The sequence below is a fragment of the Lates calcarifer genome, linkage group LG10, assembly GCF_001640805.2.
Source record: "Lates calcarifer isolate ASB-BC8 linkage group LG10, TLL_Latcal_v3, whole genome shotgun sequence".
NCBI lineage: Eukaryota > Metazoa > Chordata > Actinopteri > Centropomidae > Lates > Lates calcarifer.
In genome coordinates this window covers 24,657,406-24,675,001 of record NC_066842.1, presented here as the reverse complement: position 1 = coordinate 24,675,001, position 17,596 = coordinate 24,657,406, and the positions used below count along the sequence as shown (strand labels likewise).

Genomic DNA, 17,596 nt, shown 5'->3' with positions numbered 1-17,596 from the left:
AAGGTGCTGAGTAGAAAAGCAAAGTATATATACTTATCCAGTAATGTTTATACTTGTTGGTATCGTTGTTCATCCATTTGGCAAACATCTCTTTAGCCATCATCATACATTCTGGGAGTCCATTGGAGCATGCCATCTGTATGGCGATGATCTGGTTATGCCTTGGAGGAAGCACAATAATTTCATAAATCAGTCTCTGATTACATGACATTCATGAAGTTCTGATTAAAGCTTGTAACTGCATTAATGAAATGTAGCATAATTTGGGGTGACAATCATGGGGCCCATTGGGGCAGATGAACAGAGCACTGACGATGTGTTAACAACCAGTTGCCTATTTACACATTCAGCAAACACAGCTTTCATTTGTCATTTGTCATGTTCCTGTCCACCTGATCAATTTAAGTCTAAATATTCACTCCCTCTCTAGCTCTGCTTTGGTCTGATGATGTTTTCATGATGATATGCAGTGCCCTTTTTATGCCAGATGTAGTGCTGTGTGTTCTTTCCAAATAGTTCAATCTTAGTTTCATCAGTCCACAAAACATTTTGCCAGTACTGCTGTGGAGTGTCAATGTGCTCTTTCACAAACTTCAGGTGTGCAGCAATGTTCTTTTTAGTAAGCAGCGGCTTCCTTAGTGGTGTCCTGCCATAGACACCCTGCTTGCTCAATGTTTTACGTACTGTAGACTCATGAACACAGATGTTAGCCAGCTCCAATGATGCCTTCAAATCTTTGGCTGTCACTCTGGGTTGTTTCTTTACCTCATTGATCAGTCTTCTTGTGCTTTTGACTGTGTGCCCACTTCTCAGTAGAGTAGCCACAGTCCCAAAGTGTCTCCATTTGTAGATTGTTTGCCTAACTGGTGAATTTCTAAAGTCTTTGAAATGACTTTATAACCCTTTCCAGCTTTATGTAAATCAACACTTCTTGATCGTAGATCGTCCTCAAAGTAGCTCTAGTCCACACCTCCAAACTCATTTTCTTAACTCCAGGTAGACTCCAGGTATGCTAACACCTGACTCCAATTAGCTTTTTTGAGGTCATTAATTCAAGGATTCACATACTTTTTCCACTTGCACTATGAGGTTTTTATGGTTGCTCTCAATAAAAACATGAAAGGTCAGAATTTTTTTGTGTTATTATTTTAGGCACATTATATTTGTCAATACCCTCGCCTTAGATGAAGATCAGATCACATTTTAGGAGAAATTAATGCAGAAAACCCTGAAATTCCAAAGGGTTCACATACTTTTTCTTGCAACTGTAAAAGAACATTGCCATTCATAATGAATTAGATATATGTGATTTTTAACTTGTGGTGGCAAAGTACCGTAATTTCCGGACTATAAGCCGCTACTTTGAACCTTGCGGCTTACACAGTGATGCGGCTAATTTATAGATTTTTACGGGCTGCCGAGCTTCATGCCGGCAAAACATTTAGCCTCGTCACATCAGACCAATGAAATTACCGAACAGGTCACAGTGGACCAATGAAACTGTTCGAATTAGATCAAACGCACTCACACTAAATTCTTCAGAACAGTCATTTTGCGCTTAATGCACACACCCTCATCATGGAAAACACACGAAGAAATGCATATGATGCAGCTTTTAAGTTAAAGGCAATCAATCTGGCTGTCGAAAAAGGAAAAAGAGCTGCTGCGTGTAAGCTTGGCATCAATGAATCGATGGTGAGACGTTGGAGACGGCGGCGTGAATGTGTAAATATCTCACGTTACAATGTAGACACCTGCGGCTTAGAGACAAGTGCGGCCTATATGTTCTTTTTTTTTTTTTCCTTTTTAAATTTAGTGGGTGCGGCTTATATTCAGGGGCGCTCAATAGTCCGTAATTTAAACTGACTGTGGGGAGACGATGAGTTATTTGTGGTGAATTAATCTTCAGGTAAAAATATCTTGTTAGTTTGATGGCTTGAGAGCTTGGTTAGTAGTTATCTGTTTTAACACATATAGAAAAGAAAAATTATTTTTTTTAAAATTACTTAAGAATCATTCAAGTTTACAGCCATTGTGTTTCTATGTGAAACAATCCCTGACTCCTTAAGAGCAGGTTTCATATATGCATATACAAAAGTAGTGGCAGTGCAAATGCACACTACACATCTGTCACTAACTGCATAACTGATGATGTGTAAGCTAACAATGCAAACCCACATGCATGCTCTACATTAGCACTCTTGGACAAAAATGGAATTTGTAAAACTGTGAACTGCACGTGTAAATCTGTTGATGATTAACTAAGAATTGTGTCTAAACAATACAATAATATTACCCTTGACGGAACAGTGCAATAAAAAATGTCCTTACTGTAAAGCGTGGTCCTTTGGTACTTGTGAATGGTCTGTATAGTTCCTGAAGAAGTTGTACAGGCCCCTAACTTGTTCCCTGAGGTACGCCTGCAGGAAGAGACAGTTTTACAGAGTTTCAGCAATACATCTATGGAATATTATATCATTCAAAAAGGTGTACTTGAAAACAAGGTTTTGTACGTGTAATCATAGTTTTATAAACCTGTGCAATGAAGTTTATATCTGTGAGCTTGGTTTTGTAGATAAGCTTGCACTAGTTAGCTCACTTCCGCAAGCTGTGCAGCAAAAAAAATTACTCACAGTAATCTTTTACATACATTATGTCACAAAGGAAAGAGGCTAGCCACAGGGGAGAGAGGGTGGGATCTCCAGCTCCTGACCAGTCAATGTCTTTAGAATTGTTAGGCAAAACACAGTTGGCTAGTCAGTGCTGTCATCAACTATGATTGCACTCAGTCAGCTCAGTGCTGGATGCTTGAAAGGTTAACTCATCCATTCAAGTAAGCTTGCCAGCCTGTCTTTGAATGGACAGACTTTCAAAACAGAGTTTGCAGGAGGCAATCACATTTAGTCTGCTGCATCTACCCTCTCCATCCAGTACAGGTCAGTTCAGTTAGTAATGTAATATAGCTGGTTATATTTATATTTATATGGATATATTTTTCATTTATATACAGCTCTGGAAAAAATTAAGAGACCACTGCAAAATTATCAGTTTTTCTGATTTTACTATTTATAGGTGTGTGTTTTAGTAAAATAAACATTTTTGTTTCATTCTTTAAACTAATGACAACATTTCTCCTAAATTCCAAATAAAAATATTGTCATTTATAGCATTTATTTGCAGAAAATGACAAATGGTCAAAATAACAAAAAAGATGCAGTGTTTTCAGACCTCAAATAACACAAAGAAAACAAGTCCATATTTATTTTGAAACATCAATATACTAATGTTTTAACTTAGGAAGAGTTAACTTAGGAAGAAATCAATATTTGGTGGAATAACCCTGATTTTTAATCACAGCTTTCATGCATCTTGGCATGCTCTCCACCAGTCTTTCACATTGCTGTTGGGTGACCTTATGCCTCTCCTGGCGAAAAAATTCAAGCAGCTCAGCTATGTTTGATGGCTTGTGACCATCCATCTTCCTCTTGATCACATTCCAGAGGTTTTCAACGGGTTTCAGGTCTGGAGATTGGGCTGGTCATGACAGGGTCTTGATCTGGTAGTCCTTCATCCACACCTTGACTGACTGTGTGGCATGGAGCATTGTCCTGCCGGAAAAAACAGTCCTCAGAATTGGGGAACATTGTCAGAGCAGAAGGAAGCAAGTTTTCTTCAATGGATAACCTTGTACGTGGCTTGATTCATGTGTCCTTCGCAAAGACAAATCTGCCCGATTCCAGCCTTGCTGAAGCACCCCCAGATCATCACCGATCATCCACCAAATTTCACAGTGGGGGTGAGACACTGTGGCTTGTAGGCCTCTCCAGGTCTCTGTCTAACCATTAGACGACCAGGTGTTGGGCAAAGCTGAAAATTGGACTCACTCAGATGACCTTACTCCAGTCCTCTATGATGCTTGACCTTGTTCTTATGAACTGCCGTCTTACAAATTTTAAGGATGGAAGCAACCTGACGCTCACTGTATCCCTCTGCCAGTAAAGCCAGAATTGAACCCTCCTTTTCCTCACTCAAAATCTTTCTTTTCAACTCTTTGCCATGGTCAGTAGTTATTTTTTTATTTCAATTACTTTTGAGGTACTACTATCACTGTTTTTGCCATCCAGCTGGTCTTATTGCAAGAGGATAGTGATAACCACAGCAGTGGTTTTTATACTTTTCCTTGTTAAACAAGATTTGGTTCAGGTGATCACCTAATCAATACCTCATTAAGTAGAATGAGGTGTGCTTGTGTTGGAATTCAACAGACACTAGAATGGAATGGCTGTCAAACATGTAGAGATGATTTCAGAAAAATTTGAAGTGGTCTCTTAATTTTTTCCAGAGCTGTATATCAAGTTAAAAAGGTTTTAACTGCACATGCCTGCATGGGTCCATACACCTCAGAGCGGTCAAACATGAGGATAAAGTACTCAAGGTTCCTAACAGCTGACTCCCAGGGAAGGTACTCGTGCTCAGTGCGAAGGAAGCGGGTTGAATTCAGAGCCAGAGTCACGCTGAGAAGTTTGGCCCTGAGGAAAAGAGAGATTAGATTTTGGTAAGATCAGGGTGACAAATGAACTGCCAACGTGATCTTGTTTCAGTCATGCTTTTAAAATTCAGGTAAATTTATTGTGACACCAGTTTCATAAATAAATATAGGCAACAGCACTGGGCCTGTGCCCCAAAAGGACCTGTGTACAGCTGCTGTGGGGCCTTCCCCACTGCATATAAAAGCATGTTGTTGATATGTTATATTAAAAATATCTATATTTTTAACAAAGAAACCGTGTAAGGTATTCAATAACATAAATTGTACTACTTGAACCTTGGCAAAGGAGACTTAATGACTGTCTATCATGTCAATTTAGAAGAATAAAGCCAGGGAGTTTGAGTTAAAGGAACTGTAAAGGATTTTGTAGGGTGTGTGTGCTCTGATTGGTTACCATGCTAGTCTGTTATAAGTTGTGTTGTGTGATTTAGGCTGCAGCCAGCATAGCATGAATTCTTTGAAAACGTGAAAGATGATTTTTCTTTTTCCTATTTAACAGTGTTGCTTGTGTTTATGTGTAGTTAGTGTGTGCGTGCATCTTACAGTGAGTGGAGCCAATAAAAAAAATCTTGCACTGAGGTCATTACTACCTGATGCCACTGTGCAAGATACTGTGATTACAGAATCAGAATAAGTCTACAGAAAATGGAATGACAGAGGCCTAGATAAACACGATCTAAGTACTACGCTGAAAGTGCAGGTCAAAGTGGTCAAAGTCAGTACCTTGCCAAGTTAAATGCATCATCAATAAGCTGCCCTCTGTTCATTAGTGGTATCCGCTGGAAAAAGCACAGAATTAAAACCACAGAATTAGTTATTAAATTTACAAGTTTTGAGCAGAATGTAAGGCACCACTTAAAAAAAAACACATTACAAATCAAAAATTCCACCATCTACAACACATTATATCATTACATTGAATTAATGAGCCAAGATTCATTTAATCTTCCACTCTCTAAGAACCTCAGGGCAAAGCCTTACAACATGTTGTAATTTTACCTCCTACTGAAAAAGCATCTTGTAAAATGTCTTTCTTACTCAGTAAAATGAATAGTATCTAAATGGAAATGGGTTTCTGCTTCAGGTCTTTCATCATTTGGCTCAGTACTCACATGTGGGTTGGTTACCAGCTGAGTCAAGAGGCTGTCCCAGTTCTCTTGATTGTAATTGACTCTGTAGTATCCAGTACAGTTTACATTTGCCAGGATCCACTCTCCATTCTTAGAAATGAATTCGTCTTTCGTTACTGTTCAAAAGACACAACTTGTTTAAGCTAAATTATACTTAAATCACTACTAATTAGAAATTAGTGGCATAGTATTTTTAAAACTAGTATAGTGATAAGGTTATCTGGTGTAGATATCTACCCTTCTCCTCTGTTTCATCACACTTTTTTTGTTAAACATGAAAACAGAAATGTTAAAATGTGAAGAAACAAGGGACCAGATGTACTAAGAAACTGATGCAGTTTTCATTGAGTTTGGAACTTCATTCTCCATGTATTCAGCACTCTTTCATCCTATTAGTCAATGTGAAGGAAAATGTTGTAGGAGATGTAACACCAGACCATTCACCCTTCTGAGTCATTCCAGACGTTCAAGACATCATTGTGTCACAATCAGGATAAATTTATGTATTCTGAACTGGGACATCATTTTTGTTTCTAATAGTCAGGTTTTAGTTATTGCAAATGTGTTAGTCTTCCTTTTCAGAGGTGGAGAATTTTCTATGAAAACAGTCGAAAAGAGTCACAAATAGCATGACTAGTAAATCTGGCGGAACGTATGATCACTCTCTTTTAACATTTTTTCCTGTTATTTGCACAAGCCGTTCTTGGATGCAAATGCAACAGAGAGAACAAATGACACAAAACTGTGACTCCAGCCTGCTATGAGTTTGATACAGTTTGTGTCTGGGACATGTGGCCCAAGGTGTTTAGTCCAAGTATCTGTTTTTCATATTCTGTTACCTGTGTCAGTGGTTTCTAACCAGACAAGAGAAGGTCCCATTGTATTGGACATGACTCTGATCGGGATGTACCACCAAAGACTGAAACAGACAGAAAAAAACAGGTAAACAACAGGGTGTGACAAGTACATGTTATGATAGGCCCAGGGTGCTAATGATCTAGAAAGTTAATATTAACCTTTTACACAGTGAGCAATGAAGAGTGACAATAACAATCTTAGGAAAAGCATTTCAGTCAGCGGGTACAGTGATCTGTAAATGCAGTATCTCCTTCACAATATCAGATAACTGCAGTATCCAGCAAGTTCAGAGCTGTTACAGTATGTATATGGCCAAAGCCACTTTGAACCAGGTCATGGTGAGTTGTGTAGTGATTTAACTCACCATGACGGTGTTACAGAGCTCATAGTTACAAAGCATTGCTTCAGAACACTCTGTGGCCAAAGGCATAATCTGTTATACACAACTGTAATTATTTCATGCAGGCCTGGTTAACAAGATGGCACTTATGTAATAACATACTGTATGTTGGCCAACGAAACAGACATTTATCTTCTCTAATTCCAGCCTGAGTGGGTCGTATTCATGCTGAAGATGTACAATTTCAATGAATTCTGAAGGAGGAAGTCATCATTTTTTGACCAATGGCATCAACAATTACACATGCCACTGAGTGACAATATCATCTAAACTGCCCACAAATGGAGGATGAGCACAATCCTCACACTGATGTCTTTGTCTGTTGACCACAGACTATTGTTGATAATACTGGTAATACTGTCAAAAATGGAACAATATTACATTAATTTATTTTATTACTGTAACACTGTGAAGTATTGTTAGGCCTGCAGTAACTGATTTTGTTGTCCACTTGTCATATTATTGTAATATTATGACTTTATGAAGTTGTGGCAAACATAGTAGCAAACATTTCATCATCCATTTGTCCATCCATCTATTAGCTATACCACTTATCCTTTGAGGGTGATGGGGGCTGGAGCCAATCCCAGCTGACATTGGGTGAGAGGTGTTGTACACCCTGCACAGATCATCTATCACAGGGCTGACAAAGAGAGACAAACAACCATTCACTCTAACATTCACACCTACAGGCAATTTAGAGTCACCAGTTGACCTAACCTGGACTGTGGGAGGAAGCTGGAGTACCTGGAGAGAACCCACGCAGGCACAGGGAGAACATGTAAAGTCCACACAGAAAAGCCCCAGATGCAAACCCGGAACCTTGTTGCTGTGAGGCGACAGTGCTCATCACTGCACCATGTAATTTGACATGTCATGGTGTATCAACTTGCTGTAGTGATGTCTTTCATTGTTTTTATTAATGCTTAATGTTCTATGGTCTATGATTTTCTTATCTGCCAAATAATTATTATTTTATTATTATTTATTATTATTTTATTCAGTATAGTTACAACGTCTATAGCATATTAAATACTTTATATAATTTTAACTGGATTGTTACTGTATGATCACGATCTTTACCATCATCAGTCGAATCAAACTGAAAGCTATGAAGTGATCTCCATTTTGGAGACAGAGCTCTGGATGATTTTTTCAGAATCTCTAAACCTGCAGTAGAACATCAGTTGGGCCTTCAGCACAAACCTAGATTCAGAGGAGTCATTGAACAGGAAGTGCTTCTGATAGATTTCTCCACTCGTAGTGTTGATGGTGATGACAGGATAGCCAATTTGCTTGGTCCAGGTGTCCATCACCTTGGCAACCTCAGTGTGACCACCATCCTCACCTACAGCCTGCAAACATGTCCACATGTCAATTAGTATTTTACCATGTAAATGCTGTAATTTAATGAATAATTATTCAGACAGTGACATTAGACTTAACCTTTTGTATATAATCCCAGAGGTTGTTCTGGTCAGTGGTTTTATAGCTAAAATCCCTGAGGTACGTCTAAAACACAAAAGGGAACAAGAGAGAGATGTTATAATTAACACAGTTCATTCTACATTCAAAAGAACTATTTCTGAGAGGAAATTTTGTATTCAGAACCAATGTTGAGAAGTGGATGAAGATATCCAAACACAGCTTCCAGCAGTGAAGCACAAGAGGATATAATGTTGAAAAAATAGAGAGAGATTCAGGTTGTCCTTAACTGTCTGCTCCATCTCACAGGGGACAAACAAAACCCTTACTGATTTTGCTTGAGGCAGAGGGATCAACAGGTGGACAAAAACATTGTAGATTGTAAACTTGTGTCTTTGTCTTTTCCCATTGCAACAGATAAAAACCAGATGTTGGAATGTTTGACCTCAGAGAAACAGTAATACAATGTTATTGCCAACAGATCAGATTTGGATACATGACGGAAATGTGTTTATTGATGTTCAAATAAAGTTATGTAACTAACTCCCAAAACAGAGCTTTTGTTGGATTACCAATGAATTTAGTCCAGTCATCCACTCATTCACAACAACTTCCTCAGAACAGTTTAGATGTCACTTGTGTGACTTTATGAAAATTATCAAATCATCAGTCATCATCATATCAGCATCATATCTTAACATATATCGTAACATTTACAGGAATCTTTTGGCAGAAATGGAATATAATGTACATAAGTATGTTTTTATCATTGTGTTTTCATTTGCTTAGAATAACCTATTTTTATCACATAGGGAGCAGGTCCTGAGCCAAACAGTGGCTCTATTTAAGGTTTTTACATTGACGCCGCAGCTTGTATACAGAAGACGGAAAAGACAAAGAGGAAGAAACATGTCAGCTATTACCTACAGTTTTACAGACTAACAACTAAACACAATATCTAGATGCAGCAGTTGATGCCATTTTGTCACCTGACAGCCACCACAGACTCTCCAACACTTTGAAGAGGAGGGCTGAGGGGATGGGTATAGAGTGGTGAAATAAGTATGCATTTTAGCAGTTCTGCTTCCCATGTCCCAAAGTCAATGTGTTTTTTTGAAAGTGGTTTCTGACTAAATACCTGAAATGATAATCTGTGGTTAATACGAGCTCACATTTAATTTTACGACATAAAAAACATCAGTAAATACCAAACTTGTGATTTTGAAGCTTTTATGTGTCTTAAAAGCGTTGCTGAGGTGCTTAATGAGATGACAGAGGTTGTGGACGTCATAATGCAGCACATGAAAACTGATCTACTCACCAGTCCACCTTTACGGCCTCAGTGTGTTTATACTTTTGCAAATTATTACTAACTTTCTAAGAAGAAAGGCTTTTGTAGAAAAGGAAAGCGCATTACAAGTTTTGTACAAGGAAGCTTTGTGGTGGTGACATTGGTGTAGTTCATTTATAGCCTAACAACAGCTTTTTACCTCTGTAGACTGTATCTAGTCTTCATTTTAAAAATTGTATTGGTTTCTGAAGATTATCTTAATGAACAAAGCGTTTAAGTATCATGAACTTTTGTTGCTCACAGAACTTATTTTCTGCAATGACCCAAAAGCAAATGAAAAAATCCCATTGGTGTTCTGTCAAGGGAACTTCCAGGCTGGCCTACAAAATGACATCATCCTTGTACCTCTCTATTCAGTTGGTTGCAATCTGCATTACGGCTAGATACCACAAAACCCTACACACTGCTCATCTAACAGTCTCAACCAAATGTAGAGTAAATTTCAACACAACTAACTAACTAAACAACATTCTTTTGTCTTCTCTCTCCATCTTATATTTCACTCCCCTACTTTTTCCTCTGACTGATTTGTCTCTCTTGTCTTTGTGCATCTCATTCACTGACTCAAGTCATCGATGTTTATTGGAATGCACAGATTTTGGCCGCGTAGCATCACGTGAGATGATTTGCACACATGCAATTGGTCTATGAATTTCTTGAGCTGCTAAACTAGTACCAGTGCCACAGAGGCTAGAAAAGCTGTGCCTGTTAAAATAGAAACACTCCATCAAAATGGATTTTATTGATTGATTTGACAAGACAAGATTTGACTAGTTAGTCTAGACCCACTAATAGGTGGACTGCAATCTAGTTCTGGGCCCACAGGCTATCCTTTCCAGGCCTGGAGACCCCAGTCAAATCAATTATCAAGTGTTTTGCGAGAGTTAAAATATGGTTTGCTTTTTCAATGGTCTGCTACTGCATCGTGGTGAATTGTGCAGATTTTTTAACTTTTTATTCTACGTTGTAACTTTGTCATACTAGTCAGTTTTAAACAGTGATCCTATATTGCCATTAATAAGACCCCTGATTACATTGGTTATCAGCCCCTGTGTGCGCTCTCAGGTAGCATGCTGGTGTCTTGAATCAGAGATGTGACATATAACACGATATCTGTCTTGCAATGCTGACTCCCTATTTTACACAGATGTCAATTTGGCTCTGCTACTACCTCCACTGCTAGCTTAAAGCTGGAACAACATTGGTTGTACCTTTTACACAGTATGGCAAAGCAGAATAAAGGCACATCTTCTCTGCTCTCTCCATGTGCACGTCTTAACAGTATCAGCAATGTTTGAAGAAACCCTTTGGAAGGTTTTTGAATGATTTCATCCACAGGTCCTGCAAGAGGCATTTATAATTACAGCACAACTTCAGCCAATCTGAATGAGGTTAAAAGTTATTGCTTACTTTGATCCCTTTGTTGAAAACTCTTTCTTCCACAATGTCTGCCAGCATTCTCAGCACAATTGCTCCCTACAGAATAAACACCAAATACACATGTATATCAGTATTCATAGTACACAGATACTGGTGACCCTGTAACTAACAAAAAAATTATACAAGGTATGGCTATTAAATAATGAGACTGCCCTTATAAGCATAAAACCATGTGCTTCACAGTCACACAGAGTGTTATATATTAAAGGTTGGGTACACAACTGCTGTAAGTTTCCAATAAGTGACGTCTTTAGTTCCCTGCTAGCTACTGATTGAAGTGAAGTGTTTTTTCTGAGGCGTCAGAAAATGATTAGCTTAAAAGTTGAGCAAAACATTAACTTTAAACTTTTTGGTGAAATTGAACAAAACAGCAGCTGAATCTTTTCAAACATTGTATGGGTGGCGTCATGTGCACGTGTGTTTGAATGGCACAAAAGATTTAGTGAAGGCAGAGAGGATGTCCAAGACGATGAACGTTCTGGGTGCCCATGCGCATCAATGAGAGCAGAAGTGGTCTCCATTGATAAAGAGACAGTTCAGCAAATTTTTGTCCCAAAAGCAGTTTCTGGCCCAAAAACAAATCAGTGCTTGATCACCCTCCCTGTTCACCTGCTCTAGCACCATGTGACTTAAAATCAAATCTGTGCTTTGAGTCTGTGTCAGAAGTTAAGAAAAGAACGACAGAGGTTCTGAGACAACTGTCCAAAGAAGACCTACTTCACTGCTTTGATCAGTGGAAGATGATGCAGCGGTGTGTTGATGCAGAAGGGGAGGATGTTACAGAATTAGTCTTGTTATTTAATAGCCATACCTTGAATATCTAGTGCAACGATAAACTTTTATGGTACTGATTCCACGGCTGTGTGCCTCTGTGTTACACACCGTTGCTGAGGACACAAGGGATGATGTGTATACACTGCTAAACTCTGTTGATTCTCTACCTTACAGTAGGTTATTGCATCAAACATCTCCATGATCTCAGAAGTTGTCTGGACATCTTCCTGTGGAGGACTGAGGGGATGGGATGAGGCCAGGGCATCCTCCTTAAATGCTGTATGGAGGTCGTTGGCAACAAATGTTTCTCTCTGAAGCAAACGGGCACAAGAGCACATGTTACATGACTCTTGTGCTGCATGACATTTAAATAGAATAGAAAGAATATTTTTAAATAGAAAATTTAGTGAAAATTAGTGAAATTATGTAACTAAAAGTGGAATTCTTCAAAGCAGGATCGTCACTAGAAAGAAGGGTTCTATACAGAGTGAAAAGATCTAAACTTACTACTTTGAATGAAGGCTCAACATGATCCACTGCAATAGTAGGACATATAGGTGGCAAAGCCCTCATTCAGCCAAATATCATTCCACCATTTCATTGTTACCAGATTTCCAAACCACTGTAAATAAAAGGAGAAGTAGTCATAAACACAGAGGTGGTATTTCCACCACATATAAATACATACATTTTACATTCTGTATTAAAATCTCATAAAGCCTCATGAATCCATGCACAGGTGGATGAAGACTGAAGTCAGGTGTGTGATCTGTAAAATTTGATCTCTTATCATTTTTGTTTTTATTACAGGGGAAACAGTAAGAGTTCAAACCTGATGTGCCAGCTCATGTGCAATTAGATTAGCAATTAGTTCCTTGTGCAGCAATGAGGACATTCCCTCCTCATAGAGCAGGTCTCCCTCCTGGTATGTGACCAGTCCCCAGTTTTCCATTGCTGAAGGATTTAAGTCTGGCAGTGCAATTTGATCTAAAAGAATCACAAATATATACACACACATATATATACACACACACATTAAGGGAAACATGCTCCAAATCCAGAAATACAACAAATATAAAAACACATGGAAGAAGAACTGGTACACCCGAAGTGCTCAGGGAAGCTAAGGGAATGGACTTGATTTGGATTTGGTCCATAACCTACCAACCCACCACTTCAGTAAGCTTTGATATTTTTTCAGACGAGAAAGCAACCATTTAGATTTCAAATAATCAGTCACGTTAACCAAATGACGTCTGTTTGAAAATTTACTTCAGTGTTTTCAGAGATGTGGGGGCGCCCAAGATTATTGGGCAGTCACGGTGTCCAGGAAAGAGCAGTCTTATCTTGGTAAGCCCTTTGGTAATTTACCACTGGCTCTGTTGTCTGTAGTGTTTTTAACTCCTTTTGGAAGATAGACAAACAGACTCTTGATAAAAAGTTTTTCTTCATAGTTAAGAAAAGCTGAGGTTATAAGCCACCCCAAAGGAATTTTTACATTATTGTTTTATTCTGTTTTAATATAATAATAATAATAATAATTCCCAACGTTAATGTATATATGGCATTCTTTACGAAACCCATATGTCTAATTTTTCGTTAGCTTAAAAGGAGTCACATTTAAACATAATGAGTGTAAAAATACAATAATCAAACCTTGGTCTTACCATATCCAAAATGTTAAAATGCCTTTCTACACTAGATTGTAAACTAGTATACTTTCATACTTAATATAATAATACTAACATGCTAATATCAAATCATATAAGAATGATATAAAATGGGACACAGTCAAAGTTAAAGCCCATTCTTTATTAGTGTGTAACTACGTTCCAAAAGAAAACAAAGACATTTGTGATAGTGATAGTGATTATTGACTTCCATCTATCACCACATTCATTCAACTATATCTAGAAAAGTCTTACCTAGTTTTTGCTGTGAGTATTCAATGTCAAAATGATTCTCATAGAACTTGAGAATCTTCCCGGTGATGTTGGCTGCGTATTGAGCATGTCCTGCTGCTGTGGCCTCAGGACGTGCATATGTCTATATAAGAAAAACACAGTAGAAAGATATAGCACAGGAAATATCGCCTCTAAATATTTTAGTTTTGTACTTGTACATTTTCTTAACCCTAGCTCAGTAAAAACAGCGTGGTTAAATACCTAAAAAAAGAGCGAGCCAAGAAGGTTTAATTATTGGATAAAATGTTGATTCAGGGTGCTGAATGGTATTTTGCTATGGTACTGAAACCAAACCAAAACCACGGGCAGGAGAACATTTTTTTGTTTTTGTCAGTAAACCTTTCAGCAAATTTTTAAATGTTTGTAGAGGAAAGTTTATCAGCAAAAAGTACAAATAAACCAATTCAAGATAACCACCATACCAAAACAACTACTTTAAATTCACCTTGAATCTGAGGTAATACACATACTTTAATTTCCACGCGATCATGTGGGGAGGAGGTTGACGTAAACTCTGAGACCATGAAGGCAAACAAGTATGTTGACATCCTCTGTGTTGGATGAAAACGAGTGTATTTCCAATCATCTATGATATTAGAGCCTGAGAGTGGGAACAAGGAAGCCAAAATAAGGAAGGACATCTTTTATTCTGTTATCACTGTCTGTCTTTAATTGCCATGTTACCAGAAGACAAGTTACTGTGTATTGAATACTGGCATTAAAAAAGTTTGTTTTTTCACCATGCATTTTTGCATTTCCGAGAGCTGTTGTGTCTCGCCTGTGGATGATAGTCACATGAAACACGGCCTTCATTTCTGGCTCATCGAAACAAGGAAACACTCTCCTGGCATCTGTTGGTGCCACGTTGGTGGCGGCAAGGAATCTATAAATACAGACAGAGAGTCAGCATTTCATTATCAGGTGTTATATTGAAGGAGCACAAGATAAAAACTCATGAGTGTTTTGGATTTCATAAAGAACCTCTGATAAATGACTTTAAATTGATAAGTTTCAAAGCACTAACAATTTTCCTTATGTCTTTCAAATACTGGGGGAGACAGTGGTTTTTATATGCACAAAGTAACACACACAGGAAGCCATGGGGACTTGAACTTTTAGGACCAATGACAGCAGGCAAAGACCACTGTGAGCAGTGTTTTGATCTGTGGATTTGAGTAAGTGTAAACAGATGTGTAAAGACAGCAAGGAAAAGACAGGAGGGAGTAACTGGAAGAATATCCTGTTTCCTGTGGGTTGTCCTGGGACAGAATGAGGTATGAATAATGTAACAGCGTATGTTGACCTAGACTTGCGATTAAAGGATCAGTTCTAGTAATTTGTAGCCTAATACATTAAACCGATTGATTGGTTTGAATAGAATTTGTTGTCGTTCTTTCCTATTTAATCTGAACTCCACAAGCGCAGGCAGTGTTGCTAATATAGCATTTTTGTCACTAGATTTATCGACTTTTCAGACACTTTTTTTTTTTTGAAACAGCAGTCAGCAAATTATCTTGCCACTTACTGGACAAACCTTAGCGTCTTTCCGCTGAAGAGAGTCGACAATATTGCCCTTGAAGCGCAAATATGTTGTATTTGAAGTCTCCCCCCCCATCTCTCTATGCGTCTCATTCAATTGAGCACACGGCAGCTGACTCATTGCTGTGAACGAGCTTCTAATTTTCTCTCCGTAAGTAAACGTGGCTGAAATCACAGCGGGGATTTGATGTGCGGACAGAGAGTAGGAGACAGGCAGACGGCTAGTGCTGAAACTTGCCAACACTATGTATAGAATGCAAATATGACGCAATGGCGTAATGAATATGTTAATTGGCATATTGTCAGCTTGCGACAATTAGCAACTTTTTGAGCAGGCTTTTCATTGAAAGTATTTGTTTGCTACGGAAACGTATTGCTGCCACACCAGAAAAACAAAAAGGGATAACTGTCACGCTATAATGGGAACGTTATCACGTTATAACGTTAAAAAATGTCACATTATATCGTGATAACTTTGTTAGAAGTTTCACGTTATATAACGTGAGAAGTTTGTTTCATGTTACAACGTGAAAAATATGTACTGACTCTAATAGTCAGTTCTATGTAAATGATTAGACTGATTTTTATGGAGCAGGGAGGTACATTTTCAATTTGGATTATAAAATATCAAGGTTAGGGTCAAAGTTTAGTTTTAGTTTTTATTTTATACCATACTTCAAAACTGCAGCCAACAGCTTCACATAGACTGTTGTTGGTTTTGGGAAAACTGCATCTTTTGTTATCTCTTGTTCACTGTTTGAACAGGAGTTTGATGGAGGGTTAATATTAGTTCAGCCTCTCCTCATTCAGTGGAGAACATTTTTAGCAGGAGCCAGAGGTGTGAGGAGGTGGTTTATTAGATAGATCCTCTGCATGATAAAATATTTTTAACCTGCTTCTCAAGTTGTGACTCTGTTACCTATCCATGTAGCTGGCAGGCTGCCATCTTTGTTTTAAATTGGAAATTAAGGGTGGTTACTGGTTAAAGGGATCTTTAAGGATTCTTGAAATAATTCTATAATTTCTTCTAATTCAATAATTAGAAAATAAATTTAATTACTTTATCAATGAGTAATGTGTGCTATTAATCCCATCTCTGATTACAAAGCAAAGAATCACAAATTGATTGATTATCAGAAAACAAAAGCTGGATATGGTTACCTTACAACACAGACTTTTAGATGTCAAACAAGAATACCTAATACTATAGTCTCAGCAGCAAGCAATACCACCATATTTACTTTAACTTTCTGTCTCAATTGACTCTGTGGCAGTCATGGCATTGCTAGAGAACACAAAAAGTGGATTAATCTTAAAACTAGACTGACATAGTTGTTTAATTTCTCTAGAAACAAAAATGTATGCTATCAAAATACTTTAAAAGATGCCATAATCACTCTCTGCAGAAATATTAAAAGTTTTGTATACAATGTATATTTATATTTCTTACCTCTCTGCATTTGTATCACCTTCATAAGCTGGGAAACCATCAAAATATGAGCTTACATACAGCGCTTCATTATATTCTGATAATTCTCCCTTAAAAGCCAGAGACAAACTGTAGTTTCCTTGCTCCAGAATATCATTCAACTGGATCTCAAGAAAGTTACTCGGGTCTTCATGATGCTTTACTGCAGAAACACCCATCTTCTTATTTGTGTTTTTGTTCATCACCACAGGGTTAGAAACTGTCAGGTCCTTGCTGTGGAGGTAGATGGTGCGAGTCCTCTCAACACAATGAAAGTTGACAGTAGAATTTCCCGTGAAAAGCAGTGTCTGGTTGGGACTGGTCACATTTACCACCTCGATGATTTTGCTGTAGAGGTGAGGCTGGAGGAAGATCTCGTAACTCTCAGGTATGAGATTCCTTGGCAGTCGCATGACAGGTGGTGGTCCCATGGTGGTGGACGGGAAGGTTGGACGGGGTGTTGGGTTCATTGTAGAGATCTGAGTTTTGTACAAAATGATCATGGTGACAATGCCAGCTATAGAAGAGACAGTAAGGACGATAAAAGCAGCGGCGGCGACCTTGGATATGTATAAGTTTTTTGCCATGGTGGCTGCTTCCTTTGCTCTGTCTTGAAGGTCCTGTTGCTTGACTCGTAGAGATGAGTCTGTTGAGTCCCAGAGCTTGTATGCGTCTGGTCTGCAATGACAGATCTGTGC

The 17,596-nt window shown here is 38.2% G+C and overlaps 1 protein-coding gene across 1 annotated transcript in view; it reads right to left on the bottom strand.

Moving 5' to 3' along the window:
- anpeplb (alanyl (membrane) aminopeptidase-like b) overlaps positions 1–17,596 on the bottom strand; it is a 25,416-nt gene extending 7,820 nt beyond the window's left edge. The window contains 17 exon segments of the mRNA XM_051073612.1: positions 54–161; positions 2,332–2,420; positions 4,382–4,529; positions 5,273–5,328; positions 5,662–5,795; positions 6,519–6,598; positions 8,144–8,292; positions 8,384–8,449; positions 11,124–11,189; positions 12,095–12,238; positions 12,435–12,470; positions 12,472–12,549; positions 12,760–12,914; positions 13,853–13,973; positions 14,362–14,492; positions 14,632–14,774; positions 16,881–17,596. Coding sequence (XP_050929569.1) covers positions 54–161; positions 2,332–2,420; positions 4,382–4,529; positions 5,273–5,328; positions 5,662–5,795; positions 6,519–6,598; positions 8,144–8,292; positions 8,384–8,449; positions 11,124–11,189; positions 12,095–12,238; positions 12,435–12,470; positions 12,472–12,549; positions 12,760–12,914; positions 13,853–13,973; positions 14,362–14,492; positions 14,632–14,774; positions 16,881–17,485 — 2,309 coding nt within the window. The 5' untranslated portion in view covers positions 17,486–17,596.